This window comes from Drepanopeziza brunnea, assembly GCF_022702325.1.
Source record: "Drepanopeziza brunnea f. sp. 'multigermtubi' strain 214-2 chromosome Unknown ctg9, whole genome shotgun sequence".
NCBI lineage: Eukaryota > Fungi > Ascomycota > Leotiomycetes > Helotiales > Drepanopezizaceae > Drepanopeziza > Drepanopeziza brunnea.
This window is the reverse complement of record NW_027094072.1, coordinates 896,090-923,716: the sequence shown is the minus strand read 5'-3', so window position 1 is coordinate 923,716 and position 27,627 is coordinate 896,090. Positions and strand designations below refer to the sequence as shown.

Genomic DNA, 27,627 nt, shown 5'->3' with positions numbered 1-27,627 from the left:
GCCCTGGGTTTTGGATATGCCATTTGATGTGCTTACACACTCAAACTATCCCAATTAGTATCTCAGAAACTATGTGTCATTGGTATGGTTCGGTGAGTCGGATTGGCATAGCCTTCCAAATCATACCCGGAGCAGCTTCGACTCCTTTTCTTCGATACTGGACGAACCAGGCTGCAGTATGTATCTGGTTGATTTCGTCTACGTGGATGCTAGGATCAACTCCCCTATTCCAATCATCTTCTTCCGCCTCGTTGCCGAGTCCAACTAGTTCGTATTCAAGATTGCCTCTGTACTGTATCCTGAAGTTCCGATGGTGCGGTATATGCTTATTCCTGAGATTATCGTGTTTGATAACGCACGAAAGCCCTCTTCGAGAGCGAAGGCAAACCTCATCCAGAAGCGAGAACCAGTACCTTATTTTTCTTTCGTTGCTGCGTATCATTGGTCCTTTGTCTTCTCGACGCTCTCCCTTGATATACATAAATATACATATATATTATTCAGTTTCCCGCAATGAGCCCTGACCAGCTGTCCCCTCCCCAGAGCCTGACATTTTTGTTCGCAGTCTGTTCAGTGACCTAGTTTCTCTTGACTCACGAGCTGGATAACAGTACTGCTCGGCTCAAATGGCACCACAGTCCAGCTTTCCAATTTCCCAGTACGGGCAGCATGGCTCACCAGGATTCTTCCACCTACCAGTGTCAGATCCTTTTCAAGGTACCGTTGGCCAGCTTGAAAGTCAAGGCATTGGACGAAAGATTTCTCAATCCAGGACAGAATCCTGGCAGTCTTTGGGCTCTGATTTGACTTGCGGTTTCTCTGCTGACTATGGGTTCGACTGGGATCTCATTTTCAATATTTCGAACAACAAAGCTGAACAATTGGCCCACGAGAACAACTTCAGCTCCAGTTACCTAGTCCCTTTAGAAAATGGCCAGCCACCACCTCTTACACAATCAGCCGTTGCCCTAGACCAACTCACAATTTTCACTCGATCGTCTCTAGGAAGCATTTCTTTTGCGAACGAGCAGACTTATTTCTCCCAGATGGGCCAGCAGTTTAAGCAACAATTGCAACATTATACCACTACCGAGAGGGTCTATTCCCTTCAGACAGAATAATACTTGCAGTCACTCTCTCAAGTGAGTGAACGTGTCAGTCCTTTGGGCGTGTGCGCTCAAAACTTCTCTCGTTCGACCAACCAGTACGCCTTAATCAAAGAGCAACCTGAATTGAGACACGCCCCGACCAGTCTAGAATGGACCGATAACAGCCAGCTTCTACCAAAGTACAAGCTCAGCATTCAAAGGGAAAAGAGCCATACCTCCAGCTCCGATCTTCAGGTGACGTCACTGCAGACAAGCCGAACAAAGTGTACTTCGATTTGCTTTTGTCGATAAACGCAGCAGCGGCCGCCACTCGGAGCCGTTCAGGCGAAAGGACTACCGTGACCACCTCCGGGACTTCCACAAAGAGGACATCGGGGCCTGCAGGGGCGAGAATTCCGCCAAGACGGAGAAGGAGAGGTTGAAATGGTAAAAGGAACAGAAGCTTTGGCTGGCGGAGCGCAGGATATATGCTGATAGTTTGAGGTACGCGAAATGTTTGGTGAACAAGCTTTTTAAGTATGATGGGTGTGAGTGCCCCAATTGCAAGAAAACTTGCGAGCCGGAGAAGATTAAGACGATGATGGCACTTCGACTCGAAAAGAATCCGCAGAAGAAGGAATCGCAAATCTCCTCTCAGGCTTGTGGCCCTCACCATGGTATTGATGGGTGGCTTGATAATGGGTTCGGGGGATGGGATCCTTGCATCAGATGCGATGGAGAGCCTGCACACATGGAAGGCCAGACTTTGAGATAAGTGGTTGTTGCTGCTTCGATGTGAAGATGAAGGGGGATGCACCCGGGAGGCTGGATTGGGTAAACCGGGTCCGGAGTTGAGGTGGAGTAGGGAGGCGACTCGAAATGGGTAGCATTCCTAAGGCTCACAGGAGGTATCTGGTGTTGTCGGCTTGATTGAAATCCGTTATTCCAGGAGAGTTTGATGTTTGGAAATCCGATGTAATCGTCGGCTCGCTTAGGTGGGCCTCCTTACATCCTTTTAGTCTCGACGATTATTCTCTTTAGATCCTCGGCGAATGGCTTCTAGCCACGTGACTATGAGCGCCACTTACTGCATTGATCTTTGTGGCTGATATCCGATTCTCGGACTTGAGACCAGGGCGACTAAAGATTCAAACTTTGCTGATTCGAAAAAGTCTGTACCGCACACAACTTGAAAACAAACAAATAAACAATCGTTTGTCTGCTATGCCCTGTCGCGATTGCCGGCTAAAATAATTGACGTTCAATACTTGTCCCGGGATATCCCCCACACTTCGGCCCCAGCACAGCCAGTATTGACGGCAAACGACTTCATACCCAAACCTACTTGCACAAGAGCGCTGGACGGTGGACCCCCGAGCCCGAAATTCCCCTTCTTTCCCTTCCCAACCCATTTCTGATTATTTAAAATGAGCGTCTCAAGAACCGTCCTCACACGCACTCTGTGTAACCTCACAAGACCACAACAGTCCTCACACACCTCAGCCTTCTTTACACCCGTAAGATTCGGCGGAGCCCTCATACAAGCGCGCAACATGGCCTCCTTCCCTAAGATCAAGGTCAAGAACCCGGTGGTGGAGCTGGACGGCGACGAAATGACCCGGATCATCTGGAAGGACATAAAGGACAAGTTCATCTACCCGTACCTGGACATCGACTTGAAGTACTACGACTTGGGACTGGAATACAGAGACGAGACGAACGACCAGGTCACCATTGATTCTGCGGAGGCAATTAAGAAGTACTCGGTCGGTGTCAAGTGCGCAACCATCACGCCAGACGAGGCCCGGGTCAAGGAATTTAACCTCAAGAAGAGTACGATTGCTTGCCTCTCCTATTGCAATAGCGCCAGGCTGACAAAGTAAACAGTGTGGCTTTCTCCCAACGGAACTATTCGAAATTCCCTCGGCGGCACAGTTTTCAGGGAACCGATCGTCATCCCCCGCATCCCCCGCCTCGTGCCCGGCTGGAAAAAACCTATTATCATCGGCCGCCACGCCTTCGGTGACCAATACCGCGCAAAAGACCGGGTCATCCCAGGAAATGGTACTCTCAAAATGGTCTTCACGCCCGAGGGTGGTAAGCCCGAGGAAATCGAGGTCTACCAGTTCAAGAATGGTGGCGGGGTAGCGCAAACACAATACAACACTGACGAGTCTATCGAGGGTTTCGCACACGCCAGTTTCAAGCTTGCGATCTCGAAGAGCTTGCCGCTGTATATGAGCACCAAGAACACGATCTTGAAGAAGTACGACGGACGCTTCAAGGACATCTTCGAGGAGATCTATCAGTCGACGTACAAGAAGGAATTCGAGGAGAAGAAGATCTGGTACGAGCATAGACTTATTGACGATATGGTTGCGCAGATGATGAAGAGTTCGGGGGGGTACATTATGGCTCTGAAGAGTATGTTTACTTTTTCCTCGCCTCGCTTCGCTTATCGCTTATCCTAGACCTACTTTGAATCAAAACAAACAAATAACATGGCTAATGCAAATGAATAGATTACGATGGAGACGTCCAATCCGACATTGTTGCTCAAGGCTTCGGCTCGCTTGGTCTCATGACCTCCGTCCTCATCACCCCAGACGGCAAAACCTTCGAGTCGGAAGCCGCCCATGGCACCGTCACTCGCCACTACCGCGAGCACCAAAAGGGCAAAGAGACATCCACCAACCCCATCGCCTCCATATTCGCTTGGACCCGTGGTCTCATTCAGCGCGGAAAGTTGGACGGCACACCCGATGTCGTGGCGTTCGCGGAGAGTCTAGAGCAGGCATGTATCGACACAGTCGATGTTGATGGTATCATGACGAAGGATTTGGCACTGGCGTGCGGCAAGACCAGTCGCGATGATTACGTGACGACGACAGAGTACATGAATGCAGTGGAAAGGAGGATGAAGAGCTTGCTGAAGCAGAAGCTGTAGATTCTTGTTTTTCCGCCCGAGTCGCCAGGGGTTCAGCGAGTGTGAATCAGGAGCGGTCTTGGGAAAGCCTGGACTTGACGGAGGGGGAGATGAGAACCAAGATAGACTTGTCGATCGCGCACACCGTATGCGCATAAGATGAGATCATGAACGTCAGCGCTGTACATAGACCGTTGCATCAAGACCTTGGATTTCTACCTTCCGCTATGTCACTCTCTCAATCCTGCTATTAGCTAGTGTCACAGTACCTCAGGACCGTTGGCCTTGGTCCCTCTGTTGGATTATTCCGAGGCCCGTAACCGGCCCCGGACAAGACGTGCCTTTCTCTCAGCTACAGTAGACGTGTAGACTTTGCGGGTTGTCATCACATTACACATCACTATAACATAAGAAACGTTTCCATCTTCATGAACTTGCATCTCCATATCCTTGGGATTTGCAAAAAGAATACTGTACATATCTCTAAAGCAATGCCCACCATACACCGGCAAGAATGCTTTCCAGAATCCCCCACCCCTAGTACTTTGTGACACAGCCTTTCCAGCTAGATCATCCCCAGCCCTCCTCCGTCTCCTAGAACGCCATGTAAAAATCCATTTCCTTTCCCAGCGCCAATTGCCACTTCTTCTGCACGGTCCCTTCTAATGCTTTCAGTCCCTCGGCGGCCCGAACGGATGAGCTGTCGGATCAGGACTCGGCACCTTCGCCTTCTTCGCTCTACTCTTCTTCGCACTCGTCGTCGGCGTCTCCCCATCCGCATTCTTCGGCTTCCTGTTATATGCCCTCTTCTTCTTCGCCACTTCCTCGCCCCCTCCCTTCGTTGCTTTACTCGTGTTATTGCCGCCTGGTGTATCGTCATCGTCTCTCTTCCGCTTGCCCTTCGACGTTGTACTTCCACTGAGCGCAAACTCATACCCTTGTCCATTCTCCTCTACGATCTCCAAGGCGTCGGGTTTGCTAGGGGCGGGAATACTGGCGCGTTTTCCTGCGCCGCGGAGGGCGCCGGGCTTGCCATGGGACTTCTCGATGCCTTCGCCGTCTTGGAGGAAGATATGTGGCTGGTTTCGACGCAGCCAGTTATAAGGGCTGTGGTAGTTGCCAAAGGCGAGTTCTTGGTGAGCAGCCGATGGGGAAGTGGTAGAAGGGAGAGCGGGAACGCTGCCTATTTCGGCGTCGAGTTCGTATATGAAGTCGTCGATTTGCTCAGCTGTTAAGTATCCAATCGGTGCTGTCTGGCCATCTAGCGCTTCACGAGTCTTCTCCAGCTCTTCGATCTTGCCTGGGGTTTGAGTAGTGGGGTGTGGAACTGTTTTCAGCAGCGTTGCGAGTGATTTGGGAGGTTTGGATGCGATGTTTGTAGCGTCTCGTTCTTTGAGAAGAGCTTGGATCTCGTTGTAGAGGGCTATTCCTTCAGGAGTTTGTAAACCGGAGGCGTTGGCCAGCTCTTCGTTGGTGAATAGAGGAGGGATTTCTGGGAGGTCGGATATAATATCAACACGCTTATCGACTGGCATTTGGGCCGAGTTGTTCATATCGAGGAGAAGATCAAGAATTCGACTGTTGGATAGCATCAGTCCTCTGTTCCGTGAAAGTGAGGTGGGAATGCCAACTCGTTCTCTTGCGCAAGGCGTTTGGCCGTCTTGATCGCGCGCTGTTCCTCCAAGTACAGCTCATTACTCTCATTCATCTTATGATCGAATTTGATCTTCATCTTTCGAAACTTCTTCCTGAGAGATTCCATGTTAGCTAATTTGTCCTGATTTCGAGGTGTCCTCCTGGCAGGAAGGCCAACGCGAACGCTCAAAGCCAAACTTGATACATTTGAATTTGAAGGTAGGCCTACTTGAAAGATTTATAGGTAGGCTTCGCATCGGGTGGATTCTGCAGGGCGACGGCTCCATCGCTATCCATGGCTGTGTCCGGGTTAGAGACCAGAGTCTCCTCTTGTTTGATGTCCATGACCTCGGTATTGCGGAACTATTGTGAAGTTGCGAACATTGTTAAAACAGGAAATCGGGATTGCGGCTTAGTGGCCACCAATGAGGGCGGATGAGTGAGTGAATCGACGGCGCGCCGCGTGGTCTTTTTATGAACAGTCAGATCATAAGCATTGAGGGCATTCCAGACCTTCAAGCGGCATGGCAGATCCGTTGGAGCGGCGGCGTATTAGAGCTTGTAGCGCCGGCGATAAGTATGACCGATATTTCTCAACCAGAAATAAATATTTTCCGTTACATTTTCAAACCATGGCAGCAGCCTCACGAATTTTTTCTCAAGCACATATTCGCTGTGTCACACCAGCTACTCCTTTTACCGACTACATAGGAGTCATTAAAATCTTCTCAGAAAATACTCCGGTTGAGTTATTCATAGACGGGGGAGCAAGAGCTCTGTGCGCAACGCACGCAACCAAGTCTTGAGAGAGAAATCGCCGCAAAATATCTCCTCAAATCCCAGCCATGGGGTTCCCAGAGGAAACAGTCGCTAAATTGCCCAAGGGACCCTCGTCAAAGTCGAAGAAAGAGAAATCCAGCAAAAAGAGGAAGGCAGAAACTCTCGTGGAACCTACACCTCAAAATCTTCCAACAGAGCCTGCGACGACCGAAGCAAAGGGAGACATCGCATCACCAGTAGCTAGCACAGAGCCAGCCGAAGATGCATCATCCGAGCCACCGATAAAGAAACGCAAGGCCATTGACGTTGACGAGATCGAAGTCGATATCGCCGCTCCCGTACCACCTTCGAAGAAAGAGCTCCGTCGCCTGAAGAAAGGCAAGCCTCTCCCAGCTTCTAAAACCGCTTCAGACCCTACCGCTGAGTCGAAAGAGAAGGAGAAGAAGGCCGAGGTTGAGAAGAGATCTGAGCATGGGGTATGGATCGGCAACATGCCGTTTTTCGTATCGAAGGACGACTTGCGCAAATTCTTGGTGGAGCAATCAGATCTTACGGACGAGGATATCACTCGAATACATATGCCTGGACCGAACGACAAGAAATCAGCTAACAAGGTCGAAGAGAAAAGATTCGGCAAGGTTGTTCACAATAAAGGATTTGCTTATGTCGATTTCTCGACTGCGGAGGGTGTTACACATGCATTGGAGTTGTCTGAGGAGCTTCTCTCGGGTCGACGGGTTCTGATTAAGGAACATACATCGTTCGAGGGAAGACCAGAAAGGACAAAGGCGAGTATCAGGCAGGAGGGCAAGCCGCCGAGCACAAGAGTCTTCTTGGGCAACTTGTCATTCGATACCACCGAGGAGTCTCTTACGCAGCATTTCGAGAAGTGTGGAGCAATTGCAAGTATCAAGATTGCGACCTTTGAGGATTCTGGGAAGTGCAAGGGTTACGCTTGGATAGTTTTTGAGGAACTGTCAGCGGCGGAGAGCGCGGTCAAGGGTTTCGTCTACATCCGAGAAGAGAAAACTGATGTGTCCGAGCCCGATGAGAGCGATGAGGATTCGGATCCCGATGGTGTCACCAAATCGAAGCCGAAGCAAGTCAAGACGAGAAAGTGGTGGGTCAACAAGATCAAAGGCCGTCCTTTGCGCATGGAATTCGCGGAAGATGCTCAAGTCCGGTACAAGAAGCGATATGGAAAGGGTGGAACCAAGGGGGCCCCAAGCGATGGTGCCGGTGCCGGTGCCAGGAAGCCTACTGGTGAAGAGCCAAAGTCAAGACCAATTGTTGCTAAGACTGTCGAGTATTTTGGGCCGGATTATGGTCCTCGTGTGACCGGTGGTATCGTAGCGAGTGAGGGTAAAAAGGTCATATATTAAGCTAGGCTCTGGTAACGATAATTCACAAATCTTGTTTCGGGTCAGAGTCTGAAGAAATTGTTTGAGATGCCGAAACGCTTTCGATGGTTGGTTTCGTCTATAAGTTCGAGCTCGAACATGGTCAAACCGGAGTCTGGATATTTCGTTTTCTATATGGCTTCGAGTAATCTGCTCTACGTTCAAGATATTTTCGAAGAGCCACAAGCCATCGCTCAGCTTCCTTCAGGACACTGAAAAGGGAAACTCGTGAGTGCTCAGTATGGGTCTACACGCCGATGGACACGAATGATTGTCAACGATACTCATGTTGATGTGCCAAGCCACGACCAGCGGGAGGTTTGACAGCCACGTCTGGTTCCCGGAAATTTCATTGCTGCATTCATTATTTTATCCAAGGCAAGTATTTGGAACACCTCTGCTAACTCACATCCATAGAGAGCAAAAGCCCGGAGTTTCTATCGTGAGGAGCCACTCAGTCCTCACTCGAGGCGTACGTATCGAACAGCAATTTCATACGTCTACGGAATGCCTTTCCCGATTGTGAGAGCTTCTGCCGTACCAGAACGTTGGGAAAGGGTCAAGGGCGTGGCAATACAAGGAGGAGCAATCGCAAGTTCTCCCTGCTGAAGGGTTTGTCATGAATGTGGTACCCAACGGTATGTGGTCACTCGCCGACAGGGAGACAGGCAGCAACCCCGTGGACATGGACATGGACATGGACATGGGATCCGGATCCGAGTCTCGCTGATCAAACAAAGAGTTTACGTTCCTCCCTTCTCGCATTGCTTTCGACCAGCAGGCCGGAAAGTCAAACATCTTCGGTCCACCCCTCCTCGGCCCCTCTGCCCGTCTCCTCCGCTCGCAACCGTCCGAGCGAAGGTCCCCGTCCATTCATCTCTCCTGTTTTGCAGAGGAAAAGGTTTTGTTGCACGTCGTTACGGAGCTCACTTCCTTATAGTCGGAGGTGGTCTCCTGTGCTTCGGACCTAAAGCTCCCCACGTGTATCGCTAAAGAATGATGATGGTGTTTACGTACCGTACTGTACTAGGCGGGCGAGATCCACATCCGAGGCTACATATCGTCTGCATGTTTCTGGCATAGCCGATGGGCGAGGGCGTACACCGTGTGACTTCTTCAACCATAAGTTTGTACTTGTTCCTTTCCAATAAAATAAACATCATTGCGTATCAACTCTATAAACCTTTCCAGCTTTTTCGCAAGAGGAAATTAACAATAGCTTCTCAACGGTCGACAGTTGTGTATAGGTAGCTAGCTAGCTGTATATACCCTTAGGTCCCAATACAAGAAACATATTGCATCTATCTACACCTCAAGTTCAACCACGTTTTTTACCTCCACTGCTTCAGTCGCGCGCAATACAACTTAAGTAACTACACCCATGCGCTCACAGCCCATCATTATCCATTCCTCCCCATCTCGCCGAACGCACCTGGCTTTACTGACTTACTTACCCCCTCGTTCCTTCCATAGACACCAAGCTCGAGCCTTCCATGACCGAATGACCGACCGGATGGACGGGATACCGTGCCTTCTTCTTCCCAAACCGTCCCGTCACAGCAAGTCCGACCACCCACGAAAAAGCCGACGACGGAGTAGGTACCCAGCCATGGAGCGTGTCACGAGCCTCGACCCGAGATTCAAGAAGCGAAAAGGGCAAGTGACTACCATATGAGTGTTGTCCGTGATCAAACAGCTTCTCTTCTGAAGCCCCACTCACTCACTCACTCACTCACTCACTCACTCACTCACTCACTCACTCACTCACTGTACCCGCCCGCCCGCCCGCCTACTGACTGACTGACTGACTGACTGACTGACTTACTTACTTACCCAGCTCTCAGCCCACCCACCGTCTACATCCCGATCAATCCCTTCTTCGCCTTTCCCAAGAACGCGACACGCCCATCGAAGCAGGAGACTGGCTGACAGCAGTAGATCTGTAACCCCAACGCCTGTATCCTATCCCATCCTGTCCCATCCCATCCTATCCCATCCTCTCCTATCCCATCTCCAATACATACATACATATACATATATATACATATAACCACCAAGGGGATCGACTTCTCACCGATCGACAACCAACCAACCTCAGGAGCCAGCCAGCCAGGAACCTCCCTCCCCCTCCTCCCCCTCCCAACAAGACACAACTAACAAACGGTACCTACCCAACCGATCGATCAATCGCCCTCCTTCCTCCTCCTCCTCCTCCTTCCTCCTCCTCCTCCTCTCCCTCCTCCCTCCTCCTCCAAGAAAATCCGGCTCTAGATCAGATATGAGAGAGAGAGACAGAGAAAGGAGCGAAAGCAGAATCCGGCGCGCAGAAAAAAAAAATTGAAAAATAAAAAAAATTTCACTCCCTTCCCCCTCTCTCACCCTTTATCGGATTTTTTTTTTAAAAAAAAAAAAAAAAAAAAAAAAATTTTTTCCCTGCTCGCTATATTATTCTTTGTCTGACTAGTGACGGGAGGGGAGGGGTTGAGGTGTCTAGGTATGATGTGATGTGATGTGATGTGATGTGATGTGTACGGAATAGAGAGAGGGTCTGGTCGAGTAAAGTACATTGTCATTGTTCTGTAGCGAGCCTTTCTTTGGATGATGGCAAAAATAACCTATGGAGAGATAACTTGGGGCGAACAGAGGCCTCTATCCACGAAGAGAGCGCGACAATGTTGGAAAGATGGAGAAGAGAAGTACACATTATTCCGACTTTTCCGAGGATCGGGGCGTTTGGCTATATTACTAGTACTCGAGCTGAAGAGCCACACGTCACTCGCGAGGCAGAGCAGATAGGTTCATTTGACATTTTATCATTGGTGCCTACTACCAACCAAGCCCCAGCGCAAAGGGGAAAAAAGATCCTGAAAAGTTCAAGGACTGACTTATTTGTTCTGCATGCTCGTGCATCGAATCACGCCTCCTGCGATCCTCCCTCGCAAAGGGGGTCGGTCGTGAGACCTGAGATCGAGGTACGGATCCATCCATCTATCGTAGTGAGTGAAGACCAGCGGTCAAAAGAAAAAGAAAAAAAAAAGCAGAGCGCGCAAATCCATCGAGTAGCTTACATCCGAGAGAAAGAAGGACCCAGTAAAGAAAGAAAGAAATAGCACCGAGAAATCCCATTGCTCCATCCGTATCCACGCTATCCAGAGCAGTTGGGTTAGTCTTACGCCATCGCATTCCTCCCCCATTACACCTTCCCCTAACGCGACCCAAGGATCAATTTACTTCTTGAGGGCTTTTCCTTGCTCAGCGAGAAACTCCTCATCGCTGGCATCCAGAATGTCGTACTCCTCATCAGTCATGAAACCATCATCGGTCTCATCATCCTCAATGAAATCTTCAACGAACTGCTCAAACTCGTCAACCTCATCTTGAGCAAGCGGTACAGCAGCGGGAGCTGAGTTAGCCTCATGGACGCTGGCAGCCGGGGACTCCTTCTCCAACTTCGGGAAGATCATTTGACTACCTTGAGCCTCGACATGAGGTTCAGCATTGTCATCTTCCTTGAAGGCCGGTTCCTTAACCTGGACGTCGCACCAGAGTCTGTGACCAAATTTGTCTCCTTTGGGGCCTGTAAGGCGCCAGTAGGATATGAATTTACCGGGCTGGTTGGGGGTTCTCATCAGGACAGTGAAGCCAGCCTCCTGACCTGGAGCAACCTCAGCATAGCAAGTGGTGCTCTCAGCCGCAGATACAAGCTCGTGAACGCTGGCTGGGTGGGCAGGGTCAACAGCACACATGTTATCGCCACCGACGAACTTGACAGTACATCCAGCGGGCCAAGAAGTGTTGCCGCCGTTGCGAAGGTACCAGGTTTGCTCGAATACAGAGTTGGGTGGGAGCACAGTGCCATCAGCGATGACATCACGGACGAAGTGGGCGACAAGCTCCTCTTTCACGACGGCAGCTGGAAGCTCCTTGGCCTCCTCCTTTGTCTCGGGAAGCTTCTCGGCCTCAATAACTGGGGCCGCCTCAGCCTTGGCTGGCTCAGTTGGCTTGAGATCAGCAACGGTCTGAACCTGAGTTGCAGCGTTGGTCGAGGTAGCAGTCACCGTCTCGGTAGACTTTGATTTAGTACGAGTGCAACGACGGTCGCCCATGACTGGCATGCGTTGACCATCCTGATGATCACCGACAGTTGTCACACTAACGTTTCGGACAGGAGTCTTGAACTTGATTAGGGGGTGAGTGCGGTTGTGCGAGTTAGATGGGCTGGCCTCGCAGCTGGCACAAAAGTCGGTATCATGGCAGACTGCGCACTTGTATCTGTCACCCTTGATGAAGGACTGAATTCCGTTTGCGGAATTGCAGAGTGGTCCATCGCAGTAGATGCCGTGGTGGCGAGCCTTCGAGGTGTATGATCTGGACAGAACGGAGAGATCGTTGAGTGGTTCGTAGATAGGAACGAATCGGTGACCAAGGTGGATGAAGTTCGCATTTGGGTAGCAAGCGGAGCAGAAATCCCAATCTGGGCAGTCGAGGCACTTGTGACGAACACCGTAGATATACTGTCACGATGTTAGCTTACATTATTGCATAATTTGCATGGTTCATTTACCTTGTCACATCCATCACATATAGCGTTATGACCAGTGTTGCGACCCGGAGCAAGTAGTGCCTTAGCAACCGAGTCAAGGTTGAAATCCTCAACAGCTGGCTCGAAAGCATGCTTGGGGTGGTGACCGTGCTCCATGCTTACGTGGCAAGGGATGCACAAGTCGTAGTCTGGACAAGTGGTGCAGGTCACAAAGTTCTCCTCGGAAAGCTCTGAAATGCAAGAGTTGCATGTGCGTGTAGCAAGTGGGTCCTCGAGGAATTCCACTGATGTGACAGTGGTCTTATCCTTCTTCTCTCCGAGCTTCGATTTCGAGGGAACCTTCTCAGTAGTGCTATTAATGACCTGTCCGTTCTTGACGAAACGCTTGATCAACCAGTGCTCATCGCCACTACATGAAACCCCACTATCGACGCAAGCTTGGCAGAGATCAAAGTCACCGTCATCGCAAGTGCTGCAATGGTAGTGAACATCTGAAGTCGTAGCCTGGCAGTTGTTGCAGTAGACAGAGAAGACGCTGACCGTCTCGGGAACTTCAGAGACCGGCACAGGCGTGGTGCAAGGAGCATTTAGACGCTCATTGACTCGGCCAGACAAGGCAACAGGTGGACCATACCAGTTGTCGTCAGTAAAACCGACACCAATGAGCGGGATCTTGGTATTCTGGACTGGAATCTTCGCAGGGTTCATCTTGCTACAGCAGGTGGAGCTGCTCGGAGGATGGGTAGTGAAAGTGGAAGCGTGACTGGCAGAAGCGCGCTGAGAACCATTGATCAGGAGCTCCTCAAATCCACGTTGAATCTCAGCGACCGTTCCTGAATAGACAGCCTTCTCCGGGTAGCTGACGGTAGACTCCGCCGCAGGGGCTGGAGCAGGTGTCGGGATTGGCTTGACTGAGATGGATGGTCCCGCGACTGGGCTGACTGGACGTGGCTTCTCATCTTCAACAGTAGCTGGCTTAGGTGCAACTGGCTCCTTGTGTATGACGGTGACCTTGAGACGGAGCTTTAGCTTAGCCTTGGCGGCACGGTAGAGTTGCTTATAGACTGATGCATTGTTTGGGTCGAGCACAATGAAGGTAGCGGCGGAATCGGAGTACCGCTCGAAGATAGCCTCGGAGGTAGCTGGAATACTAAGGAGGGATCGGAGCTGTGTGCAAATGACGAGTCAGCTCCCATTCAGTAGATACAGAGATGGGACATGGTAAGAGATGAGGATGTATCAGTTCAGGCCAGGCTGGAAGCCTCATGTGGAACCATCATACCATCACCATATGACATGACATACCTTATGTGGGAGAGTGCCAGGGACAAGATCGCGAAGAGGAAGCTTGAATCTGCTATTGCTGCCCTCGATATTGATCTTCATTGTGACGAGGGTATCTGGAGTGGTGGGCGTGGTTGACGCCATGACTGCGGTGGTCGAAAGGCTGGACTGTATCAGCTAGAGATCAGGCGGTAACATGCAGAGAGGCGTCTTGAGATAGGAAGACGAACTGCAATGCCCTCTGTGGCTTGGACTTGATCAGTAATCAAAGAACGAAACAGGTCCTGAGCAGGAGGAAGAGGCTGATGATGAGGAAGAATGAGAGAGTCGAGTATGGGAGGGGGGTGAGTTGAAGATGAAGTTGACGGATGAAGATGAAGATGAAGATGAAGAGGGGACGAGAGGGGATGGAGATGTCGAAGCAGAAGGTTGCCTGAGGAGCTCACCTTTATCGCTCGGCTTCGGCTAGTGGATCCGCTACTAGTTTAGGCTACTCTATCTGTACCTAGGTAAGTATGGTGTTACGAGTCGGCGGCAGTGAGTGAGTGATCCCGTGACCAGGAGAACGAGCCTCTTGGGATGGCGGTGAGCGACAATGATAGTTGGCTTTGGATACGCTGTATGACGTCTTGAATATAGAGTATGGAGTATGGAGCATGAGATGCGTCGTCCTTTTTGTTCGATTTAATGGAAGGTTTGTTCGCTGGTGCTGGCTGGTGCCGGCTGGTGCGTGGTAGTCAAGTCCATGCGTGCCTGTGAGCTCGGGATTTCAAGACAAGCGTCGAGTCACGAGCGAATCTTTGGTGAATAAGCCGGCTACCTCGAAGCTTCGACTTCTCCTTAAATCAACAACTTCGGCTTCGGCTTCAACAACTTCTACTTCAGCCTCAGCCTCATGTGGATGGATGGATGAAGGAGTGGGTAGATATCAATGGCCCTTGGATTCTACTCTGCAGCTTGTCAAACATGGTTTGTATCTATGCACTCATTCAAGTTGGTTCATTCATGATAATACAACCTTCTGAAGTCAATTCTACCTCCCGGTGAACAGTATTGATGAGAGCAACTTCCGAGACACTCATGGTATTGGCACAGCTACAGCCCGAATTCCAATGTTCCAGTGAAGATCTCCGTAGTTCCAGGTACGTGTTGATTGAGTAGGGAATAGTCTAAAGTAATCCCGGCACAAGGCGCCACCACCTCCAGACCGCTCCCAAGGCAAAGAGGCTGGCTGGCGTAAGTGAAGGCAGCCTTCGGACGTCCGAACTTTCTGCAGGAGTGGCTGATTCAGCATGTTTGTGATATGTGATAGAAGTACCTACCGATCATGAATCCCGTGGCGGTGTCAAAATAAGCAAATACTGAAACAAAGTACGAAGGGCCATTGTCATCCACCGACTCTCATATTTAACTGCTACTGCTACTGCGGCTGCGGCTGCGGCTGCGGCTGCGTCTACTACTACTCTGTTCGCCACGCCTTTCAAGTAAAAACGGTCGACGAATGCCTCATCGGAATCTTTCTTAAAACAACATTTTAAGAAGGAGATCCATCGTGCAAAACCAATACTGAAATGCACCACCAGCTGTATTCGGCACAATTGTATCTCCCGAACAATGTCTCGATATGGCCTCTGCCAGCCTTGGACCTCCGAGAGCCACCCTTAAACCTTCACGATACCTGATCCGAACAACCGATATCTTTTCACAAACAATACTGCAACAATAGAGACAAGAATAACAACGCTTCCAAAACCGCACAATGAAAATCCATCATGCCCCTGACAAGATCGCTGAAAGCATTAAAAAGAATTAAACAAATGTTGGCCCGCAATGCAGAAAGGCTCCGTTACTGTGGGTAGTACACAACGCCTTGTGGCTGGGCCTGGGGAAAATAGAATCCGTCGGGACTTGGTGTCATCATGCCGCCCATCCCAACCATTCCACCAACCTGTTGCATCGGGTAGGAAGGTGGCGGCGGCTGGTATGCAGGGAAAGTGGCAACAGCAGGGATTTGTGCTGCATCGTAATAGTATACCATTCCGTTGACTTCTTGAGCAACTAGGTTGGATACACCTCCTTGCGAGACAGAATTGTCTGGCTGCGCATTAGGCTGAGGATATGAAGGTGGTTGCTGCTGCGGCTGTTGGGGGACAAAAGCTGGAGCTGGAGGCTGGTTATAGCTTGGTGGATAGTAGTACCCTTGCAGTGGTGGTGCCATGGAGCCGTACGGAGACTGAGAGTAGAAGTTTGGAGGCGGTTGTTGGTACGGGTTTGGTTGGAATGGTTGGGCGTGTATAGCACGTTCTGGGATCTGGGACAGAGGAGTCCCCGTAGATGCCTGGCTTGGATGAGACGGGTTCCGAGAATGCAGTAAGCTATCATTGTGGTAGCTGTTTCCGTTGACCTGAATAGGAACCTGCTGATGGAAAGGCTGTTGGTATTGTTGAGGGGGGTTGAACTGAAGTGTTCCTGGTGACTCAATATCGGCAACGGATACGGTCTTTTGGGGTTTGGGTTGATGTATAGGAATAGTGTTTGGTCGATTTTCACGGAAGGTTGGTTTTTGAGGAAGGGGATATGTTTGTGGTCGGGAGAGGTCATCAGTAGTCCCTTGAGGAGGCTGGTGTTGAGACCTCTCATCGGCATTCTGGAGGTTCTGGGGGTGAACCGACTGGCTCGCTGGTGGCAGCTTTACAACAGGACGAGATGGGTCTACAGCCATCTGTTGTCGGGACATGGTCGAACCAGTTGGCGAGGCTAAGCTATCCCGGTTGTATTCCCGTGCCAGAGATGAGCGGCGGCTCATAGCAACACTTGGAGAGTATCCACTGCCAAACATGCTACCACCAAAGACACTTGTGCGTCTTGAGTATCCACCAACAGAGCCAAGAGCCGACCTTCCTCTACCACGTCCGCCAAAGCCTTGCTGATTTGGCCTCATAGCACGAGGTATGAATATAAACGATCTGTCAACGGCGGGGAATATGTAGCGTGGCGGATGGTCAGGAAGAGAGATGCGAACTGGCTTGTCTCGGCGGAGGGGAGGACGGTGATCTGGCAAGCGGGTGTATTGCTTGACTGCGATACCGGGAAAGACAAGCGGCTTTTCCATGCCCAATAGGTGCACGCGAATTTGGACATTGCCTATATGTTTCGTTACCGAGAGTGCCCGGTTGAGAGGGGCTTCCTTTGAAGTGCTGATGGGAACCCGCGCAGATGTGGAATGTCCGTTTGCGGAGCTCGGTGCCTGTAAATGATTGCGAGGGGATGGTTGGTTGTTGACTTCGTGCATGTCATGGATCCAGGGTGCATCAGTGGGCTCGTGTGCTTGATGTATTTGGCTGGTATACATTAGAGTCTAACACTTGGTTCAAGAAAATGAGAAGCTTACTTGGATGAAGCATATGGTCCCCCAGGACCCAGCCTACCTCGACCTCGACCTCGACCGAAGGGCCGGAACCCATTCGCCGCGGGCCCAGAATGACGGTGATCATGCATGAAAAACGCTCCCCGGTTTGGTACGAAGGCAGGATCCGCATCTCGCTTCTTCTTGTATTCCTCATGTTCCCGTCGTCGACGCTCATGTGGTAGCTCTTGTGGTCGATCCATCTGAGCGTTCGAGTTGACAACTGCCGGTGAGGGTATTTGGAGGTCCTCATCCTCCCGGAGATCCTCATACTGCAATTCCTGCGCAGTTTCGTTGCGGTCGGATATATTGAGACCATTCAGCATCATATCCAGGTCGCTGGTACCGTTCGTGCACGGCTTCTTGGAGCTGTCCTTAACGCCGTTGCTCTTGCCATCCCGTGACGACTCCTTTTGCTGGTTTCCGTTGAGTTTATGCAGCTCTGGAGAGCCAGCAAGAGCTATTTCATCTGTGCTGATCTCGTCACCGTCGTGTGTGCCATCTTCCTCCGTTGCTAATGACCCCTCGCTGGATTCATCATCTATATCTGCTGTATCCAGAGCTCCTTCCTCGTCGCCTTCGTCCTCAACCCGCCGTCGACTTGCAGCTAAATCCTTCCTCTGCTTGTAACCCATGGCGAGGAGGTGCGCAGGCTGTCGTTCGAGATGCGACGGGTTGTCGGGCGAGGGCGGGCAATCGAAGAGACAAGACTTGGTGACAGATCATGCAGAAGTGGCAGCGTTTGAACGGGAAAAGAGTACCGCCCGCGGCAATAAAGTGTTGTTGGCGATAGTCTTGCGGGCAGCACGGTAGGGGTGATGAGCAGTCTAGATGGGCGATACCCGCACGCTGCTGCACTGAGCGAAGTTGGCAAGCAGAAGGTTGAGGATGGGAATTGGGGATGGGAATTTGGTTCGGAGGCTGAACATTGAGAGTCTTGGATGCAACGGGCTGCTGCAAGGATACCTCCGAGCGCACTAAGACGGAAGTGGGAGAAGGCAAGAGCAAATCAACCACACGACTTCAGGGCTAGTCGAGTCGATCCTCTACACCGTGATATACAGTATCAATGTTTATCTTGGTTTTATCCAGCTACGTGAATTATCTTATGTATCTTACGGGCGCTTTTATCTGGCTTTGACAACTACACTTCTTGTCAAGATCGCCTCTTATTTCAACAAAACGTATGCAAGCGAGCCTGCAGCATCGAATCGGGTAATGTTTGCTATGGTCATCTACTCAGAATTACAACTTGTGTTTTGGTGACTGGGATCTGCAAAGAGTTGGTGATCAGTCCTCCCTGTGATGTCCAGTATGCAATCCTAACACAGTTTGGTTAGGGCAAACTGAGGCCCCCAAAAGTTGTGAGGTCAACTCCCAGTATTACGTGTAACCAGACAACATTTGTTTTGATTTATATAAAGAGGGACATCATGGGACTTGACTTGCCCTCTTCCCTTCTCCCCATTCAGAGCATGGGATGTTTCTGCGATTCAAGCTCATGATACCCCGTCAGCATTTCGTCTGCTTTCAAGAGCTTTCTTTCGCATGTCAGCCATCACCTATCCTCCTTTCTCGACTTCCTCAGCTACAGAAGTCGCCAGAGATGCTGCTACCTTTTGGTGCAGAAAAAGTGTGGACAGCTCAAGATTTCTTGGAGAAATAAAAAACTACTCCTGGTTTGCTTCACCCGAATCAATCTCATTCCAAACCTCCAGAGGCTAGAGTTTAGAGCAGCCTGGCACTACCAGAACCGAACTGTGCCTTCCCAGATTCGTGAACCCTTCCAGTCAAGGCTAGGTCTCAAGAAGGCTGAAGACACCTCTGAAAACACCCACCAGTACAAACACTGCCACTCTCTCAGCCATTTCGCATACCTCATCCTACGATTCGATGTCAGCGAACCAACGAATAGAGCCTGCCGTGCAACCGATATCTTTCATTCTCAATCTCTCCATAGACCTAAAGGCAAATGCAACCATCCACACACCCGCGTCTATTCCGCAGTACCTACCCGATGATGTCTCCCTCTCCCGGAAGTACCTACCTACCTACCTACCTACCAAAGTTTTTGATCAAGAAGTTTCTTTCTAGGCGAGCGACCAACCACCGCGGAATGAAGACTGCTTGCTAATAGGTACATAGGTCTTGTCTGTCTGTCTGTCCGTCGGTCTCAGGGAAACTAACCAACTAAAACCCATAGGTAATATCGAGATCGGGATCGAGTCCAAGATCCCTCCAGCGGGCGGGGAAATTTGACCAATGAATTGTTAATAGCTAGCTACTGCTTGCCACTCATGGGAACAAATTGTACTAAAAAGGACAGCTGCGGCATCTTTCGGGTAGTTTGGAAGGCGGATGTTGCTTGCTTGCTTGCTTGGACGGAGGGGCATCGAGTCTAATAAATCAATCACGAGCTTGAACATTTTATCAGAGGGGCAGCGACCAATACAAAAAAATAGATAGCGAAGCGAGTATAAGTTTGAATTTTCCTTTGGTATTCACCGTTTTCCATGGTGGCTCGATGCAGTGCAGTACTCATTCGTTTTCAACACGTCCGATGCACCTTGCCCAGCACAGAAGCGCAGCGCAGCCATCTAACACCCCCCCGCGAGCCAACCCACCACAGTGCAACACCACAACGCCAGAGAATATCTCAGCAAAGAGCCCGAGACCAACCAATTCAGTCAATTCAACCACCCAACCACCCAGCCCCCAAGCGCCAGATCAGTCCGAGAACAAGGACCGCATGCGAGTAACGGGTGCCCTGAATCATATGTACAGAGTTAAGGGTGAGAAAAAAAAGCCAGCGTGCCGAAATAGTGAGCGGCAGAAAGAACGACGCGGAAAGACCAGCCAAAGAAAAGGGAAGCAAATCGAGAAAGAAGGACTGTTTTACAGCAATGTGAAGAGCAGTGCCACCCCAGAAGTAGGGTAGCATTTTCCAGAACGCCAAGGTACGTACTCCGCAATACCGGCAATGCATAATTAGGGATCCGGGCCAAATATTTTCGGGCTAGATATTGTTCATGATAAGTTTCGTGACTCGAACTCCTTCCTCATGAACACATTTTTCTGCGGGTCTGTTCCTTTCAATCACGTCACGCGTCTCATAGTACAGCCAGACGTGTATCACGATTCTCGCCTTTGCTGTTGCTGTTGTTGTTGTTGAAATGCTTGGTTGGCCATCATTTGGGGATGTTGGCCCATTGCCATACCATATGGATTCATATGAGGATTGGCGTAACCGCCTTCCATAAGTTGCTGCATGCCACCATTGCTCAGGCCTTGCGAGTGAGAGACGGGGCAATCCTTGTGAGCTAGAAGAAGAGTTTTTATGTTGACAAGCTCGTCCCGCAATGCCGTGATCGTGGTGTTGAGACTGTCGTTCTCCATGCTGTACATCTCTACCTTTGTTTGAAGGTTTTGGAGCCATTGCTTCTTGCGTTGTCTGCACTTGAGAGCAGCAACCCTGCGGAAGGTTAGCCCTGGGATTGAAAGAGTATGAGACTCATGTTGCATACCGGTTACGTTCGAGGAAATTCTTCCGCTTCTCATCATCGGTCATCTTCTTGCCGTTGGCGTGGTACTCGTCCTTGGTAATATCGGGCTCTTCATCTGATATCGGCTCATCCATGTTCACGACATTGCCGTTGTTACCCTTGGACTTCTTACCGGCAGGCGCCTTCGCAGGAGTTTGGTCGGTAGCTTTGCGTCGACCATTGCCGTTGGGCTGGTTTTCCTGGGTAGCAGGTCTCTTACCCTTACCTCGGGTAGTGGGTCTACTTGATTGTTCTTCTTCCGAGATGCCACTCATATCACTGTTTCGACGGCCGGGTTGGTTGTTGTTAGATCCACCATTTCGTTGGTGTGCGGTGTGGCTAGAATCTCGGGAGTGGCCCATTTGTGGCATGGATTGAGCGATGCCTTGTAAGACGGTCTGCGGAGCGACGGTGTAATGATTCGTCTGCGAAGGGTCGTGGTTCGCGTTCGCAAGTAGGAAGAGCCCGTTGGCAGCGTCGGTCGCGTTTGACTCCTCGTAACTTCTTTGAAGTTGTGTTGGTGGCTGTCTAGGCTTGCTATCCAAATCGTGCATGGGGTCTTGTGGTTGGGATGTGATGTTGGGCATTTCGCCGATCTTGTTGCGCGCGTTGATAGCAGCGCGCCCGAAATCCAGTCCACCTGGAGTTGTAGGGACCATGTCGGCGAAACCTGGACTCGATTGGGGGAACATGGTTCCTGTACCACCGGGTGTAAAGCCAGGTCCACCGGGCGTCAAGCCCGATCGCAAGCTTGATTCATTCGGGGTGACACCTGGGAAGCTGCCTCGGAGATGGTGCCCAGAGCCAAAGTAATCGTCTTTAGGCGGACCTCCAAGCATAGCAGGGCTTAGAGGACCAGAACGCATGCCTGTAATGATGGGCCAGAAAGAGACACCCGGAGATGTGAGGGCATTGATGGATGGAAGCTTCGTTCCTCCAGGTGTCTGCACTTGTCCGCCGTTCGCTAATGATCCGCCGCCTGCAAATGAATACTCGAATGGGTTTGTCTCGGTTGCCAGGCCATGATTTCCTGAGAAGTAGTCGCTGATGCCAGCAGTAGTCCGTGGCGGAGGGAGGGTTTCGGCATTGGTGGTAGTGATGGTGTCGACTTTTACTGATGCATCTTGTTGAGGCTCCGACACTGGGAAGGAGATGTAATTAGCTCCATTAATACAAGATTCAAGAAAATTCCCCATCATCTTCTCCGTGACCCCACGCGATAGGATGAAGCGGCGGCACCGACGGGGGGCTCAAGATCGTCGGCGCACAGCATATGGGATGATCGGGCAATGAGTTGAAGTTGAAGTGGAATGAAGTAAAGGGAAATGTCGGTGATGGGGTCTGATTATTGTGTGACTGGACTGACTTACCAGCGATATTAGGCGCATCAGTACTAGACTGAGTTGGCGGCGACAAGGCCTTCACCTTCGGCGTCGTGGTGGCGGCGGTGGTGGTGGTGGTGGTGGTAGTCGCGATCGCGGTGGGCGTCGTGGTCGCCTTTGCCGTCGCCGTTGTGGTGGCTTCCTTCGGAGGGATAAGAGACATAATTGAGTTTTTTTTTTTTTTTTCCAGCGTAGTGTGGGATGGGATAGGATGGGATGGTACGACGATGACGATTTCCGGTACCTGAACCTGGACTCGGTCTTGGACCTGGACCTGGACCTGGATCTGGACCTGGACTTGGACTTGGACAGAGGTGAAGCTTTTCAGAGTCGAGGACAATGACGTTGGAGGCCTTGGAGTATGACGCAGGTGGGATGGGGGAAATGGGAAGCCACTGATTGATTGATGTTAATTCCCGCTGGAGGGACACGACGTCTCCAAGATGACGAATTTCAATGGACAACAAAAATAACAGCGACAACCACAGCGACAAGGACAGCAACAGCGACGACGACAACGACAATGACAACAATAACGAAATGCACATACCACTATGGCAAACTTGGCTTCCGGCTTTGCTCGGTTGGTCGAGGTCGAGGTCGAGGGCGAGGTCGAGGGCGAGGTCGAGGACGAGGGCGAGATGGTTGTGGTAGGGCGAGGGTGACGTATCCCGGATGTGAAGTATAATTATGCGGTCTGCGCTGCACTCACTCACTGCCTTGGTCAAGTACACAAGAAGGGCAATTCACTTTGTCGTCCTTTTCTTCTCCTCCCACTTCTGCCACTGCACACTGTCTGTCTGTCTGTGTGTCTGTCTGTCTGTCTATCTGTCCTTTTCTATTACTATATTATCAGTGGTAAGGTGGACTGACTGACTATTGAGACTATCGACAGACGAAGATTTGCGTTGAGCGACTTGAGACTATGCAGCTCAAATGTCAAGTCTAGTCTAGTCTAGTCAACTCAACTCAACTTAACTTAATGCAAGTCAAGTCAAGTCAAATCAAGTCGGTGCCGGTCGGTACTCACTCGTATCAAAGTCGAATTGGCGGTGTTCGTGGTCTTTGTTCGCACGTAGCGTCGAGGTGTGGGCGAGTGATGAAATCGGTGCGTCATCGCCAACTTGGGGGGGTGGAGGGAGGGGGGGGGCACCTCGCTGCTTAATAAAGCCTGGGCTATTGGAGGGTGGGGCGCCTCTGGCCAATCAATGCCTCGCCCTGTGCTTGGTAAGGGGGTCCACTCGCCGGAGTAAGACGTATGGCGCCATTCCTCAACTGGCCTGGTCTGTTTGGTCTGTCTGGTCTGTCTGGTCTGTCTGGTCTATCGCCACTCGGTCCCCCTTCTCGCTGTCTTTTTGGCTTTGCTTTGTTGCTTTCGCAGACCAGATACTGAACTGAACTGAACTGAACTGGACCGAACTGGACCGAACTGGACCGAACTGAATTGAACCGAACCGACTCTCTGCCACGGTCATGGTCAAAGCGAAGGATAGAATCTATCGCTGCATGCATTCTCTACTATTCAGACCTTTCCCTGCCTTGAAGTCCACCTTACTATCACTGTTCTGTACAGCCAACGATTAATTCTACCTACTGTACTGCTCGTTCAGTTCGGACTTTCCCTTGCAGACTGAATTGACTCTTGACTCCTGACTCTTGAGACATCTCAACGCCTAGCTCCCCTCTCCGACTCGCTTAGCTTCTCCGTACTCCGTACAGAGAGGGACCGTACCTACCGTATAGTACTTGTGCGGTACCGGTAGTCAAGACGTTTTCTTCTACCGGACCGACAGCAGAAGCGCAAAGCCTCGAGCTGACGGGGGACTCTGGCTAGCTATACCGGTACCGGTACTAGGCTACTGTTCGAGACGCACTTCCAACTCATTGTCCGCTTCTCTCTCTCTCTCTCTCTCTCTCTCTCTCTCTCGGGCTTGATTGGCTCGTATCAGTTCTCATCACCGGCTATATCTCCCAGTCCCGAATCCCGAATCCCGAATCCTAACAACCGAGCTTAAACCTCAGGCAGAAAAGGCTCTTTTGAAAAGGAACAGTCCCACAGACACCTCCAAGAAGATGAGATGAACTATGATCAAGCAGCCTGCCTGCATCTGCAAGGCTCAGGACAGACAGACAGCGAGCTTCCATGCATACATACCACATGCTTGGTAGACTCACTCAGATACCGGTACCTATCGCTATCGGCCCTGGAGGAGGCGAATCTGCCGCGCTTGCAGGGGTGCTGCTGGCCTCGACCTCGGCTTGAGCTTAGCCTTCCTCACGAGGTTCAAAACAAAACAACGTCATTCAACTTATCATATATCGATTTCCAGTATTATATACAATCTACTCTAGTATACTGACCCCTAAACTTCAAAATGCCACCATCCGAAGACATACTCTTGTATCACTATCACGCTTCGCCATACGCCAAACGGTACCACTCCTTCTCCGCTTCCCCGGTCGGTCAAGCTCTGATGAGCTCGACACACCTGTGAAGCTTTCAAGGCTGAATCTAACACCCAACCCCAACAGCATCGTCTGGTATCTCAACCTCCGCAGAATACCCTACACGCAATGCGTAAATCATCACTCAAGACTCATGGCAACCACAGCTGCTAACAGCCTCCCAGCTCCAACCCCCCGTAATGCCGCGTCCAGACACTGCCGCGATCGGCACCCTCTACCGGCGCATCCCCATCCTCTCCATCGGGCTCGACATCTACAACGACACGCGGCTCATCCTCTCCAAGCTGCAGAATCTCTACCCCCCCTCGCCATCGCACCCCCCCCTCCCAACCCCTTTCCCATCTGCCCCCGCCTCGGGAGGCGTGGAGAAGCTGCTCTCCAACTGGGTCATCGGCGGCCTGTTTGCGAAAGCGGCCGCCCTGATCCCGAGCCACTTGCCCATCATGAAGGACGAGCGTTTCAAGAAAGACAGAGAGGAATTCTCGGGCACGAGCTGGGATGCCACGAGTAGGGAGAAAGAGAGGAAGGAGGCGCTTGTGGATATCAAGAGGGCTTTTGAGCTACTCGAAACCACGTTTCTGGGTGATGGCAGGGACTGGGTTCTGGCGACCAAGGGCCCGAGTCTGGGGGATATCGAAGGTACGTTTCCCCTCCTCCTCTTTCTCCACTGAGCTAGTTTTCTTTGGATACGAAGTATGTGAATCGCATGAGATGGACGGGATTACTAAACATATGAGAGCACATAGCCGTCTGGCCCTTCCAGTAAGTCCGCTTAGGCGAACCGTTCTACACGGCTTGCACTACAGAGATAAATCACCCCTACTTACAGGACTGACTTCTCTCTTTCCTAGCTGGCTCACGACCCTCCCGGGCGCCCTCCCCACCTCCTACATCTCGCCCGCCCAGTTTCCGAGGACATTCGCCTGGATCTCGCGTTTCGACGCCCACGCCCGTTCTGCTGCCACGACGGCCGGTAAGCCCAAGACCGTCACCGGCGACCAGGCTGTGCAAATCATGCAGCAGTCGTCCCTCGTCGAGCGCGAGCTCGGCGTCGAGGACGGTGATCCGAGCGGGTTGCGGCATGGGGAGCGTGTGGAGGTGTGGCCGGTCGACTCGGGGCGGAGTGGGCGGGATCGGGGACGCTTGGTGGGGCTGAATGGGAACGAGATCGTGGTGGTGACGGAGGGGGGAAAGGTGGAGGGCGTGAGGGTGCACTGTCCAAGAGAGGGATTTCGGGTGAGGAGGGCACCGGAGGGGAAATTGTAGAGGTGAGGGGAGAGAGGGGTGAGATCTTGAAGCGTTGTCGAAATTGCGCTCGTTGTCGTCGGTCGTTATTTGACTCTCTCTGGTCATGTGCATATCTAGCTCGACAGAGGCGCAGACATTCCTTCTCCTTGAATCCCTAGGTAGGAACACCTATTCTTCCAGGAGTAACGAGGCAAGTTGCTCAGTCAGCAAATCCGCACTGGAGAGTCCGAACGACACCACCAAGCAAAACAATACAAACAGCTGATTTCTCACGCATCTCATTCCATCCTCGGTTGGCCGACCCCCCCTCCTTCAGTTGATGATGCATCCGTACGCAAGAAGTAACAACAAACAGACCTCCGTCCATCCACACGTCAGTCAAAGCGTACACTATTTGGTACTAGTACCAAGAACGAAGACCACTCTACGTATACACTCTACGTATACCTAGAGGTAGGTAGGTACCTACTCTTCCCACCTACTCTTCCCCCCTCCCACCTCCCCCTCCCATAGATTAGATCAGGAAACACCCTTCTCTTGCCCTTCTTCGGATTCTTCGGATTCTTCTTCGGAAACAACCCGTTTTCTCTCACGCAAGAGGTGCTCGGATGTGACGATGGTGATTGCGGTTACGGTGATATGATGTGGTATGATATGACGATGGCGAGGGCGATGGTGATGTGTAAGTCACTAAAGTTTGTGTGTGTGTGAGAGAGAGAGAGGGGGAGGGAGAGAGGGAGGACATTGGGGTTTGGGTTGGGTTGGGTTGGGTTGGGTCTCTTGTTGGGTATTGGGATGGCTGGATAGCTGGCTGGCTGGCTATGGGAAGCTGGGAAGCGTTGTGTGTGGGGGAATGTGATTGTGATTGTAATTGTAATTGTGATTGTGATTAGGTTATTAGGGGTTCGAGGGAGGAAGGGAAGGGAAGAGGAGTAGATAGGTATAGGTATAGGTAGGTAGGTACTGCTGCGTACTGCGTGTAGAGAGGGGGAGGGATGGCGGGCTTTCTTTGGGGAAGACGTAAGGCTAAGGGGTTGGTTGGGCTTGCTGGCCGTAGTGAAGATGTATGTATGTATGTCATGTATGTACAGTATTTCCCTTGCCAGCATCTGGCGTGTATCGTCGCAGGTGGTGGCGGTGGTGGTGTTTTTCCCTTGAGGATTGTCGAAAAGAATGAGGTTTGACGCGGGATTCGAAACCTGGTTCTGTTTACACTGTAGATAGGTCGACGTAGGTTAGCTCCTCCTACACCACTAGGTAGAAGGAAGTTTCCAAGGCCGTTCGTTCGGGCTTCCTCCCCCCCCACCCCCCCTCCCGGAACCGTCTCGCTGCTTAAGCGAGATGGCTCTGTCCCTGCTAAGCGAGCGAGCGAGCGAGCGAGGTCGCTAATCGATATCCCCATCTCATCTCATGAACGGGATGAGCGGGGAACCGCTCCGTGCTGAGGGAGAGGCGGACGGCGACGGAAAGAAAGCCTCTCCCGCTACGGCGTATTGCCGCCGAGCTTTCAGAGGTTCAGCCGGGGTCGATCCGTTACTACCTTATGTAGCTGCTAGACTTATGCCATCATCTTCTTCTTCTTCTTCTTCTTCTTCTTCTTCTCTCTCTGCACCAGAACCACCAGCAGCAGCAGCAGCAGCAGTAGCAGCAGAGCGTCCAGATTCCCCAGAGTCCAAGGAATTCAAGGAATTCCTGCCTCCGGGCTTTCCTCGTTCCGTTCGCTGGACGGAAGATTACGTGTCTGGCAAGCGGGCCGGTAGGCTGGCTGGCTTCGTCGAGCCGTTCGATTGATTCATGGCCTGGACTGCAGGGTCAGGACCGTGATGGGGGGGGGGTTCTTGGAGTCGATCGTATTTCAGCAGCGGTGGCGGCGTGCAGCAGCAGCAGCAGCAGCTGGAAAGGAAATGAAGGGAAAGGAAGGGGGGAA

The 27,627-nt window shown here is 51.3% G+C and overlaps 8 protein-coding genes across 8 annotated transcripts; 3 read left to right on the top strand and 5 right to left on the bottom strand.

The window, feature by feature from the left end:
• Positions 1–2,641: 2,641 nt before the first annotated feature.
• Positions 2,642–4,035, top strand: L3040_005675 (uncharacterized protein; the record flags this gene model as incomplete). The annotated part of the gene is made up of 3 exons (XM_007295733.2): positions 2,642–2,921; positions 2,976–3,512; positions 3,611–4,035. 3 exons carry the CDS (start codon positions 2,642–2,644, stop codon positions 4,033–4,035), a joined length of 1,242 nt encoding a protein of 413 aa, XP_007295795.2.
• A 650-nt stretch (positions 4,036–4,685) lies between these two features.
• Positions 4,686–5,994, bottom strand: L3040_005674 (uncharacterized protein; the record flags this gene model as incomplete). Its single annotated transcript, XM_007295734.1, has 3 exons — positions 4,686–5,592; positions 5,646–5,762; positions 5,879–5,994. 3 exons carry the CDS (start codon positions 5,992–5,994, stop codon positions 4,686–4,688), a joined length of 1,140 nt encoding a protein of 379 aa, XP_007295796.1.
• A 500-nt stretch (positions 5,995–6,494) lies between these two features.
• L3040_005673 (uncharacterized protein) lies at positions 6,495–7,811 on the top strand (the record flags this gene model as incomplete). Its single annotated transcript, XM_007295735.1, has 1 exon — positions 6,495–7,811. One exon carries the CDS (start codon positions 6,495–6,497, stop codon positions 7,809–7,811), a length of 1,317 nt encoding a protein of 438 aa, XP_007295797.1.
• A 3,245-nt stretch (positions 7,812–11,056) lies between these two features.
• Positions 11,057–14,738, bottom strand: L3040_005672 (uncharacterized protein; the record flags this gene model as incomplete). The annotated part of the gene is made up of 5 exons (XM_007295736.2): positions 11,057–12,343; positions 12,394–13,539; positions 13,678–13,819; positions 13,887–13,903; positions 14,694–14,738. 5 exons carry the CDS (start codon positions 14,736–14,738, stop codon positions 11,057–11,059), a joined length of 2,637 nt encoding a protein of 878 aa, XP_007295798.2.
• Positions 14,739–15,502: 764 nt separating this feature from the next.
• Positions 15,503–17,697, bottom strand: L3040_005671 (uncharacterized protein; the record flags this gene model as incomplete). Its single annotated transcript, XM_007295737.1, has 2 exons — positions 15,503–16,997; positions 17,048–17,697. 2 exons carry the CDS (start codon positions 17,695–17,697, stop codon positions 15,503–15,505), a joined length of 2,145 nt encoding a protein of 714 aa, XP_007295799.1.
• Positions 17,698–20,194: 2,497 nt separating this feature from the next.
• Positions 20,195–22,149, bottom strand: L3040_005670 (uncharacterized protein; the record flags this gene model as incomplete). Its single annotated transcript, XM_007295738.1, has 3 exons — positions 20,195–20,534; positions 20,587–21,745; positions 21,975–22,149. 3 exons carry the CDS (start codon positions 22,147–22,149, stop codon positions 20,195–20,197), a joined length of 1,674 nt encoding a protein of 557 aa, XP_007295800.1.
• A 161-nt stretch (positions 22,150–22,310) lies between these two features.
• Positions 22,311–23,103, bottom strand: L3040_005669 (uncharacterized protein; the record flags this gene model as incomplete). Its single annotated transcript, XM_066154603.1, has 5 exons — positions 22,311–22,381; positions 22,537–22,701; positions 22,764–22,814; positions 22,864–22,909; positions 23,017–23,103. The coding sequence occupies 5 exons, from the start codon at positions 23,101–23,103 to the stop codon at positions 22,311–22,313; spliced, it is 420 nt and encodes a 139-aa protein (XP_066011455.1).
• Positions 23,104–24,361: 1,258 nt separating this feature from the next.
• On the top strand, positions 24,362–25,718 carry L3040_005668 (uncharacterized protein; the record flags this gene model as incomplete). The annotated part of the gene is made up of 5 exons (XM_007295739.1): positions 24,362–24,420; positions 24,519–24,564; positions 24,617–25,091; positions 25,199–25,214; positions 25,304–25,718. 5 exons carry the CDS (start codon positions 24,362–24,364, stop codon positions 25,716–25,718), a joined length of 1,011 nt encoding a protein of 336 aa, XP_007295801.1.
• Between the last annotated feature and the right edge of the window lie 1,909 nt (positions 25,719–27,627).